The sequence below is a fragment of the Hemitrygon akajei genome, chromosome 10, assembly GCF_048418815.1.
Source record: "Hemitrygon akajei chromosome 10, sHemAka1.3, whole genome shotgun sequence".
Lineage (NCBI taxonomy): Eukaryota > Metazoa > Chordata > Chondrichthyes > Myliobatiformes > Dasyatidae > Hemitrygon > Hemitrygon akajei.
The window spans coordinates 155,980,965-155,998,136 of NC_133133.1; the positions used below are offsets into that span (position 1 = coordinate 155,980,965).

The 17,172-nt window shown below is 40.4% G+C and overlaps 1 protein-coding gene across 1 annotated transcript in view; it reads right to left on the reverse strand.

The window, feature by feature from the left end:
- The window catches only part of LOC140734125 (kinesin-like protein klp-3), a 48,119-nt gene that overhangs the window by 19,787 nt on the left and 11,160 nt on the right, over nt 1-17,172 (reverse strand). The window contains exons 5-8 of the mRNA XM_073057704.1: nt 14,371-14,534; nt 5,429-6,086; nt 3,394-3,536; nt 3,159-3,219 (exon numbers count right to left, since the gene is read on the reverse strand). Of these exons, the coding sequence (XP_072913805.1) occupies nt 3,159-3,219; nt 3,394-3,536; nt 5,429-6,086; nt 14,371-14,534 (1,026 nt within the window). The remainder of the gene's footprint in view (nt 1-3,158; nt 3,220-3,393; nt 3,537-5,428; nt 6,087-14,370; nt 14,535-17,172) is intronic.

Here is a 17,172-nt window from a genome sequence, read left to right on the forward strand (position 1 = left end):
AGTGTGAAGAGGGCATGTCCTGAGTGGTGGGGCTTCTTAATGATGGACACCATTAAGAGGCACTGCTTCTTAAAGATACCTTGGATACTACAAAGACTGGTGACCCATGACAGAGCAGACTAATCTTACAAGTTTCTGCAACTTATGCTCAGAGGAGCATTGGTCATAGATTCACAAATCTATGGAAATAAATACCATGGAAGCTTGGAGAACTACCAATATTGCCTACACTACTCAAGAAACAGAACTGATTGGCACAGAGCAAAGAGATGGCTCTACAACCAAGACTGGATAATGGACTGCAAGTAATACTGCTTTGGTTTTGAGATGAATAGTAAGACGTGGGGGATGACAGGATCAGGTATGAATATTCTGCTGTGTTTTCTATAATCCCTAACTGTGACCAGGCAAAAAGATAGTGAGATACAGCTATGACCACGGGTCCAGCTTACCCCCAGTAGCAATAGACAGATACAGTTCTTAAAATCAGATGTAACAGGGAAGGGGGTTGCCATCTTGACTGTTAGGGAATTAGTTAAGGAAGATATACAAGATTATCTGTGTATTGGCTCCACTTATCCCAAGAGCACATCCCAAATTTACGAGCCGGTGATTGTAAGTGATCTCCAGAATGACCCCAGTAGATGATAAGACTGAAAGTTGAGCGTTGTTTTGGGAAGAGTGGTACAACTTTATGAGAATGTAAAATACAAAATTGTATCCATAATTCTCAATATAACTTACTCCTGTCAGAGTTGCCCTTTGTATAGACACTCCTATGCAACAAAGAGTGCTGGAGGAACTCAGCAGGTCAGGCAGCATCCATGGAAATGAATAACTAATCAACATTTCAGGCCAAGGCTATTCTTCAGGACTGAGAAGGAAAGGGGAAAGGGGAAGATGCCAGAGTGAAAGGGTGGGAGGAGGGGAAGGAGGCTAGCATGGAAGTGACAGGTGAAGCCACATGGGTAGGAAAGGCTGGAGAAGAAGGAATCTGATAGGAGAGGAAAGTGGACCATAGGAGAAAGAGACAGAGAAGCAGACCCAGGGGGACTCCTGTACCTACTGTCACTCTATGTATCTACAATCAATCTATGTAAATATACAGTATTGTACAAAAGTCTTAGGCACCCTAGATTTTTTATGTGGTTCTGATGGTATGGCCTCTCAAAATCATCGAGGCTGTCTGGAATTACTAAGAAAGAGAGAAGCAAGCAAGATAGTCAAAGTTTGTTTGCAGAAGAACTGTGGCAAGTCTCCAAGATGTTTGGAACAACCCACCAACTGATTTTCTTATAAAACTGCACAACAGTGTACCAAAGAGAATTGATGCAGTTGTAAATGCAAAGGGTGGTCACACCAAATATTGATTTGATTTAGGTCTTTTTTACTGTTTACTGCTCTTTATAAATAAATTTGATATTTAGAAACTTTTTATTTCATTATTTTGGAAAGCATCTTTGCTTTACAGAATTCTTTTACATGTACCTAGGACTTTTGCACAGGACTGTATAAGCAATGTTAAGTATTTATATTTATTGTATCTTGGTATTATTGTGTTCTTTATCTTATTGTGAGTTTTTTTTGTGCTTCATCAGATCCATGGTAGCAATTATTTTGTTCTCCTTTACACTTGTGTATGGAATTGACTTTAAACAACCATGGATCTTGAATCTTAGGGTCTCTCACGTGGTTTAATGACAGGGAAGCTACAGTAAATCAAAGATTGGTGCATATAATCCTCCAGAGACAATGAACACCACTGGGAAGAGTTGTTAACAATACCACCACTGACATTAGCTCAATTTTATGTATGACTTAGAATTGGATCAGGTACTGGGACATCCAAAGTGAATGAGATAGACCTGCAAGGATCCTGATATGGATAGGTTCCCTGAAAGAGAAGTTAAAATAATTAATGGAAGAGGATCAGATCTGATGTGAGAAGCTGCAGAGCTGAAGGCATTGTGGGCCCTAGCAACCAACCAGTTGATTTTGGTGATAAAGGGACACTTGAATATCAAGTACCGTAGTCACTTAAATGACCTTAAATTTGTGGATGTGAGCAGCTAGGTGATTGGCCAAATAAGACACAACCTCAACAAGACCCAGATAAATGATATCCTGGCTGGATTAACAATACCCAACAAATTTATAGTAACATTCGGGGCTCTCACGACCAGACTATGTAACAGTTTCTTCCCCCAAGCTATCAGACTCCTCAATACCCAGAGCCCAGACTGACGCCTTACTGCCCTATTGAATTGTTTCTTATTTATTATAATGCCTGCAGTGTTTTGTGCACTTTATGCAGTCCTGGGTAGGTCTGTAGTCTAGTGTAGTTTTTTTCTGTGTTTTTTTTGTACTCTACAATACAGCCTCAGAACTTGAGTGTATGCCTGCTGGCTGGGCCTAAACTAGTTTCATCCATAAATACACAATTGTATAATTCAAGGCACGCAATGTATAGGGATGTTCTGATCTCAATATGAGTTGACTAACATCGAGATCAGAGATGGGATAAGTATATCCAATGTTAACCAGCTTAAGCGTGTGTATTTATGTAAAATGAAGTGTGAACGAGTCACTTCATCTTTACAAGAACACCTACATAGTTGTCTGTTGTGGTTCCATCTGGACTGAATGAACATTTGTCTTCTGAGCTAAACTGTAGACCTTCATATTCTACAAAATTTTTTTCAAAAAGCTTAAACAACTTCAATTTTTTCTGCGATATTGGTAATGATTCAGTTCCTTTTCTCGTTTCCTAAACATTCCCCGTTTGGTCCGATCTGGCGAAAGATTAGCTGAACAAATTCCAAGAACAGATGAAATAACAATTATAAACATTATAAACTCATAAAAATACTAAATATGAAAAATAGGTAAGTTTTTTTTTGTCCTTGCACATTTGTTCGATTATAGTTTTTGATTATCCGACTGTTAAATGAGTCAGATCAAAAGCTGCATAATCTTATGGTCTGTGTGGTTCAGGTCTTACTTCATTGGAAATTCCATTCCTGTATGGTGTATGGGGCAAATACATACTTCCTCAATTAGATTCACTATAGCACTTCAATTAACAGCTTTGAAGAAATCAGTGTCTCATAAAATTTTTAACTCATATTTTAAAAGTAAAACATTTAAATGATATTTACCTTTATAGTATACCTGATACTTTTTCTTTGCTGACATATTCGAAGAAGTTCCCCGATTGATCTAAAGTAAATGAACAGAAGGTTTTAATGTTACCCAGTTGAAGCGTATGTACTTATGTAAAATGAAGTGTGAACGAGTCATTTCATCTTTACAAGTGCAAGATTCTCCATGGAAAAATAACATTAACTTAATTCACCCAGTTTTTGCACGATAAAGTGCTTTGGTGGTGCTGACCTTATGTTCACTCCAGGATCACCTTCATTTCCCATCATTGTGTAGGTCTTTCCTGAGCCTGTTTGACCATAGGCAACAATGCAGATATTGTAGCCGTCTGCACAAGATGTAATGATGGGTTGTGTCCCTTCAAACACTTGGTCCTAATGTATTTCAACAAGAAATGAATACATTAAGCAAAATAATCAATGTTACCTCTTCAGGTACTAGATCCTTCTCATTGCATAAGTATACAGCATGATAGCAACAAGACATTACACTATTATGGATATCTTTTAGTGATCCAATTTTCTGTATGTCAGGAGTCCAGCAGATGTGACTGAACTAATGAGTGAACTAAACTGACTAGTCAAGTCAAGTCAAGTCACTTTTATTGTCATTTCGACCATAACTGCTGGTACAATACATAGTAAAAATGAGACAACGTTTTTCAGAACCATGGTGTTACATGACACAGTACAAAAACTAGACTGAACTATGTAAAAAAGCAACACAGAAAAAAAACTACACTAGACTACAGACCTACCCAGGACTGCATAAAGTGCACAAAACAGTGCAGGCATTACAATAAATAATAAACAAGTCAATAGGGCAGTAAGGCGTCAGTCCAGGCTGTGGGTATTGAGGAGTCTGATAGCTTCGGGGAAGAAACTGTTACATAGTCTGGTCGTGAGAGCTCGAATGCTTCGGTGCCTTTTCCCAGACGGCAGGAGGGAGAAGAGATTGTATGAGGGGTGCTTAGGGTCCTTCATAATGCTGTTTGCTTTGTGGATGCAGTGTGTAGTGTAAATGTCCGTAATGGTGGGAAGAGAGACCCTGATGATCTTCTCATTAAAGTGATAATAACACTTCAGTAAAATATTATTGCATTTAATGATTTTAATTTTAAAAATAAACATTAATAATGGATATTGAATACAAAAATATTTATCTAACTAACAAAAGAGAATTGGAATTAGTTTGGATTCTAAGAACACAAAGTTCATTGATAGTAGATTCTAGTTCATAGATTCTACTCTAAAGAAACCGATGAAATCTTTTTGTGTGTGTTTTATTGACAACAAGTTATGTCTTTCAGTTCAGCTATTGAACAGTCACAGAATATACCACATCTACACAAAGCACTGTCGCAGAAAAGGAGCATTCATCATCAAGGACCCCAACATCCAGGCCATACACCCTGCTCATTGCTACCATCAGGCAGAAGGTAGAGGAGCCTGAGGACCTACAGCATCGGGTTCAGGAACAGTTATTCCCCTCAACCATCAGGCTCTTGCCCCATCACTCAACTAGAACTCACTTTCAAGGACTCTTCATCTCATGCTCTCAATACTTATTGTTTGTTTGTTTGTTTGTTTATCTATTTATTTATTTATTTATTTATTTATTATTTTTGTAAATTTGCATAGTTTGAGGACTTTTGTAAATTGGTTGTTTGACTGTCCTGTTGGGGGGGTGGTCTTTCACTGATTCTATTGCGTTTCTTCTATTTACTGCGAATGTCTGCAAGAAAATGAATCTCAGGATTATATACGGTTAAATACATGTATTTTGATAATAAATTTACTTTGAACTTAACTTTAAGTGAATGCTTTTAGAAAATTTATTTCTAAAATAGGTTTTCACATGTCAATAGCTTAGAAAACAATAGAATAAGTTAATTGTTGATATCATTACATTTAATTTTTATATCTATGTTTGCTAAAAATCTTTAAGTACACTACTTATTTTCCATATTTATAAGTAACATAAAACAGAAAATGGTATTTTAGTAAATTTCTTCCATTTCCAGATTTGAAAGATATTGATGGTATATAAAAGTTGAATTTTGCAAGTTTCACATATTATTGGTATTTGGCATTATTGAGTGGCCATAGTGCCAAGAGCCGAGTTGGTACCTTGATTTATCGAATGGCTGTATTCAAGACCATGACTATAATGGCAGCGTACCCAAATTAAATACTAAAAACAAAGACATTTGATAGGAGTAGAAATCCATTGGGAATGATTCACATTTTATAATTTGAATATTTACCTGAGTGGTGTAAGGAGGATAAACTTTATGAAAGGAAAATCTTTTCACATTTCCATTTTGATTAACTGTGATCTCGTTTTCTGAAGGAAAATCCAGTATGGTCTGAGCCTCTGAATCTTGCCTACAGCGACAAAATACTTTTACGTTTCCACAAATCTCCTGGAGTTTGTTATAAAGCAACTTTTTTTCCAGAGCTTCCTTCTTATATAAAGACCTTAGGTCTTCAGTTTCTTGAGTTAATGCTGCTTCAGTATTTTTCAGTTTTAGCACAGGATCCATAATTTTATTTAAGGTTTGACTGATTTCTGAAATTTTATGATTTAGCATAGATCTAAGATGTCTGTTGGAAATACTTAATTCACGAGTGCATTTATGAAGTTCCAGTAATCGCTTTGGCTCCATATATGAACCAGGTGTTATCGAGACAGAATTGTAGGTCCCACATATTTTTTGCAAAGCTGCGATTCTGTCAAGAGCTTCCTTATGATTAACCTCCAGCTCTGATATTTTTCTGTTAAGGTGCTGAATCATTTCAGATTGTTGACAATTGTCCTCCAACAACTCTCTGATTTTCTCATGGAGGTTTTCCACTGTTGTGTTACTTTGTTCCAGTTTCTGTCGTAGGTTGTCAATGATTATATCCCTTTCTATCAAATGGCTTAGAATAAATAAAATAAGCTATTATTAATCACACGAACTTTACATTGAAACATAAACAAATGTATTGAGACTGCATTTAAACCCAATATTAATTGTGTCATTAAAGTGATCATTGTTAAATATCCCCTTGCACATTTAATTTTGCTTATAATACGTGCTGCAAGATGCTAATGTATGAGACTGAAATAAAACACTGTCCTTTACAGGGCTTTCACCTTTACTTTATATCTGTGTGCATGTACAGGGATATTGTGTTGCTCCTAGCGTCTGAGATGGAATGCAGTTCTTCAGAAACCAACAACAGAATGGAGTCTCTTCAACGACAATATTTCTGCATCTGCATTTAAATTCTCTTGTGTCTCACACTTGAAATTGCTTTGGAGCTCTGCCTTATTAATAGTGAGCGCTATCAGACCTCTGGCAGAAACATTTGCATCCATAATTGTTTTCTTTGTATTTATTCTCATTGCTTTAGTTGTCTTTTCAGCAATTCTATATAATAGACATTTTAATAGTAAATATCAATGTTATCAAAGGTGTGAGATAAGTCCAAAAGATAATGGTCCAAAACTCCTCTGTCATTCATTAAAATTACGTCTGGCCTTCAATCCCAAGCTCATTTTCCTGCCTGATCTTCATATCCCTTGATGCAGTTGTATTCAGTGCAGTATGGTAATACTTGCACAGATGGTTAGGCAGTTCCCTGAATGTATTCACAGCTACACTAAGATGATGTGTTATCCCTACAGACTTATCTAACTTATTGGCGGTGTAACTCTTTGGGCCTGGATGTCACTGTCTCCAATTAAAAGCCATCTGCATTGTGCAAAGCAATAATGTATCATTCTGCAAACAGTGAAGAACTTTTAGAACTTCAGAATAATGTGTCCAAAGAGTAATGAGAAATGAATAGATTTAGCGTTGAGTCTACTCCTTCCCAAACAATTTTTTTTGGAAAAGACATTAATAGGACATCCTGCACTAATATTATGGAATGGGCACTGGGAAAGGGGAAGGGGGTTGAACGGTGCCTGTTTCTTTTCTCCCACTTCTACTCCCACACATGTTTTTCCACCCAGAACAAGGAAAGTGTTTCCTTTTCGTAATCTCTATCCCACCATTCTCCACATTCAGTGCGTCATCCTCCATAGTTCCCACCAAGTTAAAAATAAAGTCATCACTGGACTCATCCTCTCTTTCTGTTGCAGCATTCCAAATGAAGCATTCCTTCTGTAACTCCTAAGTTCATTCATCTATTGCCACCAACATCTTCTCATGGCACCTTCCCACACATCCACAGGAGTCAGACAGACAGACATACTTTATTGATCCTGAGGGAAATTCGGTTTCATTATAGTCGCACCAACCAAGAATAGTGTAGAAATATAGCAATATAAAACCATAAATAATTAAATAATAAGTTAATCATGCCAAGTGGAAATAAGTCCAGGACCAGCCTATTGGCTCAGGGTGTCTGACACTCCGAGGGAGGAGTTGTAAAGTTTGATGACCACAGGCAGGAATGACTTCCTATGACGCTCAGTGGAATGAGTCTCTGGCTGAATGTACTCCTGTGCCTAACCAGTACATTATGGAGTGGATGGGAGACATTGTCCAAGATGGCATCTCCTCCTTTTCAGTGTCCAGGAACACAAACAGGCAAAACAGCATTTCAAGTGCACCTCTTCCCATTCAATGAACTGAACTCAGAGTGCTGGGAAAAAACAAATGCGGGCTGGATGATGATTTTGCAGAACATCCTCATTCAGCTGGCCAGAGTAAAGCAAGCTTCCAGGTGCTTGTGTCCATGCTGCTCCCACTCTGTCCTCTTACACCACTCCAACGTAATCTTGTAGAATGATATCAGATTTACTCGAGGCATCCTTCAGCCTTCGGTGTTTAACACCTAATTTAACAATTTCAGATAACAAGCTGTTTCAGTTTGAGACTGAACTGGGCATTTGTGCTATAAGAGGGAATTCTGATGGTGCTTGGCAGATTGGTTACTACCTGTGGTGAGGGAGGAGGAAAGAAATTGTCATTTCAAATCTTTCCGGGGGGGGGGGGTGGAATTGGTTCTGTTGTCCCCTCCATGATACTGACTGGTCTGAACAGTATTTCCAGTGCTTCCTGCTTCTGTTTCAGATATCCATCATTTGCAGCACTTTAGTTTTCAGTCCCTGGTCAGTTTGAATGTAACTGAAGAGTTGCCTGATTACCTGGGATTTCCTAGACCTCTCCTACATTACATATTTCCAGCAAATACTGCTTTCTGTATTTCACAACATTTGGAATTTTCATTTATTTTGTTTAGGTGTCTCTGCTCCATTCTTCCTCCAATCCTCCAGTATCATCCTCTCTCTTTGGTCTCCACCCTCTCATGTTCATTAACTATTTTCTCAGTTTCTCCCTGCAGTTTAAATAATAAGTTTTCAGAATTTCCAGTTCTGATGTAATCCTGCTTAATCCACCATAGATACCAGCACTGCTCAGTACTTGCACTATTTTATGTTTTTATCTCTGCTGTTTCTCGATTGCACCCTTCATACAGTTTAATCATAAGAACATTGCATGGTATTCTAGCTGTGGTCCAGCCTTTACACAGTATACGCATGGTCATCCAGCTCCTGTAAGGAACAGTTGCTATGCAAGCCCTTGAGCTTGCTCAGCCATTCAATGAGATCATGGGTGATGCAATGTTGTCCTCAGCTCTACATTGCCATCTGTATTCCATAACCTTAAATCCTCTATGTCCAACCATTCAGTTTCCACATCTACATGTGTGGGATCATGAATTACAGAGAGCCAAGGTCCTCTAAGAGAAGGAATTCTCTCATCTACTTTAGTGGGCATTCTCTTTTTAGACTATAAGACATAGGAGAAAAATTAGGCCAACTGGCCCATTGAGACTGCTCACCATTTGATTAAGACTCATTTCCCTCTCAATCCTATACTCCTGTCTTCCCCTCATAACCTTTGACATCTTTATAATCAAGAGCCTATCAGCCTCCACTTTAAGCATATTCAATGATTTGGCCTACACAGCCTCTGTAGCAAAGAATTCCACAGGTTCAACTCCCTCTAGCTAAGGAAATTCCTCCTCATCTCTGTCCTTTGATTCTGAGGCTGTGCCCTCTGGACTCTCCCAGATCTGGAAAACTCCTCTCCATGTGCACTCTATCTCGGTCTTTCAATATTCAAGAGTTCCACCCTCATTCTTCTCAATTCCAGCAAGTACAGGCCCTGAACCGTCAAATGTCCCTCATACATTAACACTTTCATCACCAGGATCTTTTTCATAACCTCTTCTGAAACCTCTTAAGCACCAACAAATCTTTTCTTAGATATCGGGCGCAAAACTGCTCACAAATGTGGTCTGACCAATGCCTTATAAAGCCTCAGCATTACATCTTTGCTTTTGCAAGTCCTCTCGAAATGAATGCTAACATTGCATTTGCTCTCTTTACTACTGACTCAATCTGCAAGTTCACCACTAGGACTCCCAAGTTGCTTTACAGCTCTGGTTTCCAAATTCACTCCCTGTTTTGAAAGTAGTCTATGCCTTTATTTCTGCGACCAAAGTGCATGACCGAACACTATACTTTATCTGACACTCTTTGCCCTTTCTCCTAATCTGTCCAGCTTTTCTGCAGACTCCCTACTTCCTCAACCCTACCTGCTCCTCGACCTATCTTCATATCATCCACAGGCCACAAAGCCATCAATTCTGTCATCTGGACTATTAACATATAACATTAAAAGTAGTGTCCCAACTCCAAACCCTATAGAGCACCACTAGTCAGAGCAGCCCTTTATTCCCACTCTTTGCCTTCTGCCAGTCAGCCAATCTTCTATGCATGCTAGTATCTTTCCTGTAATACCACAGGCTCTTATCTTGTTTTGCAGCCTCATGTTTGGCACCTTGTCAAAGGCCTTCTGAAAATTCAAGTACACAACATTCACTGTTCGCTGCTATCCCAATAATAAGCCCTGGATCACTAGTCACATCAAAGGCCTCCTAAACCAGAAGAAGAGGGCCTTTAAAGATGGTGATCGGTTGGAGCTTAAAAGAGTTCAGAAGGGACTCAGAGTACAGATAAGGGGGGCAAAGGAGCAGTATAGGAGGAAGCTAGAACAAAAGCTGCAGAAAAAAAGCATGAAGGAGGTGTGGGATGGGATGAAGATCATCACCGGATGCGGTGCAAAGCGGGGGGCAAACATAAGTGGAGATGTGGAGAAAGTGAACCAGCTGAACAACTTCTTCAATAGGTTCAACAGCACAATCTCATCCTCACCGCAGAACTCCACACCAGGCTTACTTCCCTCACAGGAAAATAGCCACTCACGGGAGACCTTGCCCACGCCCAGGATTACGACTGCACAGGTGGAAGGTCAACTGAGGAAGATCTGTACCAGCAAGGCGGCAGGACCGGATGGAGTTTCCCCACGATTACTGAGGGCCTGTGCGACTGAGCTGGGAGAACCACTACAGCGCATCTTCAACATGAGCCTGGAGCAGAGGAGAGTACCCAGACAGTGGAAAACATCCTGTATTGTCCCAGTACCGAAGAAACCACAACCAAAGGAGTTGAATGACTTCAGACCTGTTGCCTTGACGTTGCACGTGATGAAGACCATGGAGCGGCTGATAATACAGAATCTGAGGCCACAAACCAGGCACGCCCGGGATCCTCTTCAGTTTGCGTATAAGGAGAAGGTGGGAGTGGAGGATGCTATCACATATTTGCTGCACAAATCCCTCTCTCACCTAGATGGGGTCAGTGGTGCTGTGAGGATTACATTCCTGGACTTCTCTAGTGCCTTTAACACCATCCAGCCCAAGATCTTAAGGCACAAACTAACGGAGATGGGAGTAGACTCTCACATGGTGGATTGTATAGTGGACTACTTGACAGATAGACCTCAGTATGTGCGGTTGGGAGACTGTAGGTCTGACATGGTGGTCAGCAGCACAGGAGCGCCGCAAGGGACCGTGCTCTCTCCGGTCCTGTTCACCCTGTACACATCAGACTTCCAATATAATTTGGAGTCCTGCCATGTGCAGAAGTTCGCTGACGACACGGCCATAGTGGGGTGTGTCAGGAATGGACAGGAGGAGGAGTATAGGAAACTGATACAGGACTTTGTGATATGGTGCAACTCAAACTACCTGCGTCTCAATATCACCAAGACCAAGGAGATGGTGGTGGACTTTAGGAGATCTAGGCCTCATATGGAGCCAGTGATCATTAATGGAGAATGTGTGGAGCAGGTTAAGACCTACAAGTATCTGGGAGTACAGTTAGACGAGAAGCTAGACTGGACTGCCAACACAGATGCCTTGTGCAGGAAGGCACAGAGTCGACTGTACTTCCTTAGAAGGTTGGCGTCATTCAATGTCTGTAGTGAGATGCTGAAGATGTTCTATAGGTCAGTTGTGGAGAGCGCCCTCTTCTTTGTGGTGGCATGTTGGGGAGGCAGCATTAAGAAGAGGGACGCCTCACGTCTTAATAAGCTGGTAAGGAAGGCGGGCTCTGTCGTGGGCAAAGTACTGGAGAGTATAACATCGGTAGCTGAGCGAAGGGCACTGAGTAGGCTACGGTCAATTATGGAAAACCCTGAACATCCTCTACATAGCACCATCCAGAGACAGAGAAGCAGTTTCAGCGACAGGTTGCTATCGATGCAATGCTCCTCAGACAGGATGAAGAGGTCAATACTCACCAATGCCATTAGGCTTTACAATTCAACCGCCAGGAGTAAGATATGTTAAAGTGCCGGGGTTGATTGTATTTAATGTATCTAAGTAAACTACTTAAGAACTTTTTAAAAGCTATTATTAATGCTTTTTGAGAGAGTGATTTAGATGCATATCATATTTTTACTGAGTTAAGTATTGTATGTAATTAGTTTTGCTACAACAAGTGTATGGGACATTGGAAAAAATGTTGAATTTCCCCATGGGGATGAATAAAGTATCTATCTATCTATCTATCTAACTCTCCTTTGTCTATCCCACCCGTCAATTTCTCAAGGAATTCCAACACATTGGTCAGGCAAGATTTCCCCTTAAGGAAAGGATGCTGACTTCAACCTATTTTATCATGTGCCTCCATAACTGCACCTTTAAAAATGAAATTAACTTTTTGCCAACCACTGAAATCAGGATATCTGGTCCATAATTTCCTGGCTTTTGCCTCCCTCCCTTTTTAAAGAGGGGAGTGACATTTGTTCAGCAACATGCAACATAGTTCAAGCTTTTTCCATGATGGGAAACATCCTCTCGAATGTTCTCACCCTGCAAATGAAGCTAGGTATATTGTATAACTTTGCAACCCTCTTACGTAAATGAGCCATAAGCTTTCACTAGCTCATTAGCTTCCCACTGGCAAAAGGAGATTGCCCAAGCATGAACAAAAAAGACAGCACCTGAAAAAGGTTGTATCAACCTGCATTCCCTCTCCACTGTGAATGAGGACATGCTGACCTTCATGGGAAGGGTAGAAAGTTCATAATGAAGCAAGTGGCCGGGTAAAACAAAGATGTCACAGAAAGTTTCTTCTCACCTTAGCTTATCACTTGCATCTCACGGACACGTTACACAAAGAGCTGCAGCCGCTTACAGCAGCTCATTAGCCCTCTATGAAGTGTTCAGAAGACCAGTGTCTGGAGATGCAGTGTCACTGCCATCTCGGTGTCGGGACCAAGTGTTGTTGGGGGCTTTCAAAGCTTCGCATTACTCATAAGAACATAAGAGATAGGAGCAGGAGTAGGCCAATCGGAGTAAAACTCCTCCATTTTACTTCTGCACAGCCATACAGAATGCTCAGGACCTCTTTCAGGAATCACCAATTAGTCAGACTTGACACACACTCGAACTGTGTACATTATAATGCCACATGGCTGAATGGACATATCTGTTTCCCGCCCCGCCCCTGCCAACAGTACATCTCTGCAGCCAGAAAATATGCTCTGAAGGCTGACAGCTTCTTCAAATAACCTGCCGTCTCTGTCTAAAGAGCTGAAAGTACTCCCATCTGCCAAGGTGTAGCCACTGACATATCTGTAACAGTGAGCTTGCAAGACAAATTGGTCACACGGGTGCTAAAACAGCAAATCTTCTCTCTAAATTTGGCGTTGGTGCTAAGTATGTCGTCAATTGAGTGTAAGGGTTTTAGTACAGGATGGCATTCTGATAGCAGAACTGAGGAGGGTAGTGTACAAGGATGGGCAGGATTGGTCTTGCAAACTAATCCCTGGATGAATTCTGACAGCTGGGTGTATTTATAGTTGAGTCTGTTCTGGCTCTGCTACTTCTTTATGCTGCTCTTTCCCCACATCTTCCCCTTCTGTATCTTCACCGCTTCCTTATCATAAATTGGTGATGAGGGCTAAAGTCCTGGTTTTACCAGCCTCCACAGAACACAATTACATCCGAGTGCATGGATGATGTTTTCAGTTTGGACCAGCTTTTACCAAGCTCATCCCAAATAGTCCAAACTTAGCATAAAGCCAATCATGTAATCTGAGATTAAAGCAGAAGAAATTATTCCAATTTATGGGAGGGGTATGGAGGGCTATGGTCCAGATGTGGGTTGATAGGCAGAGTAACAGTTCAGCCCTGACTAGATGGGTCAAAGAGCCTCCTTCTATGCTGTAGTGTTCTATGTCTCCATGGTTGTAATTAAATAGCCTATTGGCATCTGTACTAGACATATCAATTTCAGATCAGCCTTACATTTTTGTAGCATAGACAGAAGCCAAATTCTCGGTTTGGTTTAGAAAATGATTGAGGACAAATGTTTAGGTATAGTAATGTGTATGAGCTAGCAATAGAAATACCAGAACTACATTTTAGCAAAAAAAATTATAGTGCTTTAAAGCTATATGAAAATTGGCAAGAAAGGAATACTTGTTCAATGATTTTTCAACTATGAAGATTCTTAAACCCACATAAATGTTGTCAATGATTGCTCTTTAGGTAGCTCAACTGAATTGAAATTCAAATTATTAATGCAAAATGATACATAAATTGTGAACCCTATAAGAAACAAAATATTTCAATGTTTCTAATGGAAAAAGTAAATATGTTTTCAATATGGTAACTTAACTACCAAATATTAAAAATCTTCATTAAATTAATAGTCTTCTTCAAATCCTTTACAGAAATTTTACGAGAACAGAACAATAATAGTTGAATTCAATGGACTGATATCTGCATATTGAATATTATGCACAGAGAACATCTTTGATTATAATTAAGGACAGCAGCTTTTATTTACCGGTAGCCATTTTCATCTTTGTAGTCCCTTTGGCTTTTGAATGGTATTAACAGAATATCCCCAAAGATAGCTAAAAAAATGGAAATTACTTCATCTGCATCATAGTTGCATTGTCTGAGGGCTGCAGTAACTTCTCGGTGATCAGACAGGCTTGGAAGTCTTTCCTGAAATAAGAATTATGACAATTTCATTAGTATTGATTTGATGAGAGCTCATTTGTCTCACGTTAAAGCATTTTACTATTCTTGGCCAACCTAGAGTAAGGTTCTAAGGCTGCATTGTTTTAAATTAAATTTCAAAGTACCCAAAGTATAATGTGTTTTCTCGCCATCAACGGACTCCAGAGACACAAGTTCAATATCCTGAATGGTAGCTGAGGAAATTAGTAATTTGCAACTGTAAAAAAAACAATTAATCTTCATAACTATGAACAGAAAACTACAGGATTGCCACAAATTTTCACTTGGTTCACTAATTTAGTATATGTGTCTCCAGATCACACCAATATAGTTAACTCTTAAATGCTCTCCAGTGTGGCCTAGCAAGGCACTCAAGTGTACCAAAATTATTAAGTTAAAAAATCTGGTCCAGATGCAGCAAACTCACTCAAAGACCAGATTACCTTGAAAAGGCTTCCCAATGAACATCTGGGGACTCATGACGAAACTGGAAGACCTATCCTATGCAACACTATGAGGGAGACATGATCTGGCTATGCATAATGATTCAACTCCTGACCACACAATGCCTTTGCACTACAAGACATAGAACAACAATATAATGGAAAAATGTCATGGTCCTGGCTGAACAACAGCAGCAGGCATCCAGGTTTTGGTGCTTCAATTCCCCCAGAGTATGGTGTGCTGCTGCTGTCCCTTTAAGACTCACACTGCCAATAATTGCCTGCCATATTCCTTCATGGAAAGTCTGTACTTAAAGGCCTCATGCTACTAATTGTAGGAGGTCTTAGAATTGGGCATTCTATTCTTTATACCTTGTTAGAAAACAGCACTCTGGGATGTGCAGGTTTTTGTCATTGTTATGAAACAGTTGAACAATTCTTTTACAATGTGAAGTGTATAAGGTTGAAAGAAAGCAAATGTGGGCTGTACTACTAGCTTTGGGAGTTGACAGTTTTCATTTAAAAACTTTAAGTTATGGAAGTGACTTTAATTCACAATATTGTCTTTCAATATTTAAAATCTATAGGGTTTTTTGGGTAATTTAGTTTCATTTGGTAATGAAATACTTGGGGTTTTAATTCCCAATTCTCTACACCACACTCCAATTCAATTGGAGGTGGTAATGTACCCTTAAGGTGGACTGCCAGTTGCTATTTAAAGTCAGAAGAAGAATTGTAGGAGAGCCATTTGTATTATTACTGTTTGTGATTTCTCTCATTACAGCACGATTGAGCCATCATGAACCAAATTGATCTACCAGGAGGCACTTGCAGGCATACTTCAGGAGATGCTCACCTCTCTCAGGTTGGTTGCCAGGTGCAGCAGGCTATCAAGAAGGCAAATGGAATGTTGGCCTTCATTGCTAGAGGAATTGAATTTAAGAGTGGGGGGGGGGGTTATGCTGTAACTGTAAAGAGTACTGTTGAGGCTGTACCTGGAGTACTGTGTGCAGTGCTGGTCTCCTTTCTTGAAGAAGGATATACTGACTTTGGAGGTTGTGCAGAGGAGATTCACCAGGTTGATTCCAGAGATGAGCAGGTTAGACTATGAGGAGAGATTGAATCGCCTAGAACTGTACTCACTAGAATTCAGAAGAATGAGGAGATCTTGTAGAAACACAAAATTATGAAAGGGATAGATAAGAGGCAGGAAAGTTGTTTCCACTGGTAGGTGAGACTAGAACTTGGGGACATAGCCTCAAGATTCGGGGGAATAGATTTAGGACGGAGATGAGGAGGAACTTAAGACCAGTTTGGATAGATTTTTGCATAGTAGGGGGATTAAGGGTTCTGAGGAAAAGGCAGGTAGGTGGAGATGAGTCCGTGGCCAGATCAGCCATGATCTTATTGGATGGCAGAGCAGGCTCAACAGGCCAGATGGCCTACTCTTGCTCCTATTTCTTGTGTTCTCTCCAGAAACTCTCTGATTCTGGTAAGCAGGATCTGAGTTCAGCTGAAGTGGCTGCCAGTTCTAAGCATGTTCAAGCTAGTGACCCTCAACACTTGTGAGGGATTGCTGCACCTACCAGCTCCCAAGAGATGGAGGGTAACCCCAAAGTATGCTGCGGATTCCTGGTATAATGTTCCTTGGCCTTCAAGTTACAGCCATTCAAATTCCCACTGGAATTGAAGATGAAGGGGATTATTCCAAAGAGACTCTTCCCTCTGACTCTCCTCCGTCCTCTCCTATTCCCCAGGCTAGGACTCCTCCTTGACTGCTGCCGATCCCAACTTCTGGACCAGGCTCTCACAAGCCGAAAGAGACAAAGAGGGAGAGGTGCTGCATTTACTGTGGAGAGGCCAGACCTCTTGTCCCAACCTGCTGGGAAACTCCCAGGAACATCAAGCTGTAACGGTTGCTGGCCTCACTCCCAGTTCAGCTCCCTCCAGCGTGGTGGTCCTTGCATTGCCCTTATTGACCCCAGTGCAGAATTTTATAGACCTCTAACTGGCCACAAGATTGAAATTCCCTTTTTTTTTTTTTTTTTTTTGCATCTCAACCAGTGGTTCATTGCCATGGCCTTGGATGGGAGATCTTTGGAGGCGAGGAATGCTCGAGGCAGTCAAAAGCGGGAGCGAGAGAAGTCCTGATGTCTGATCAATTTAAACACTGGGCCAAA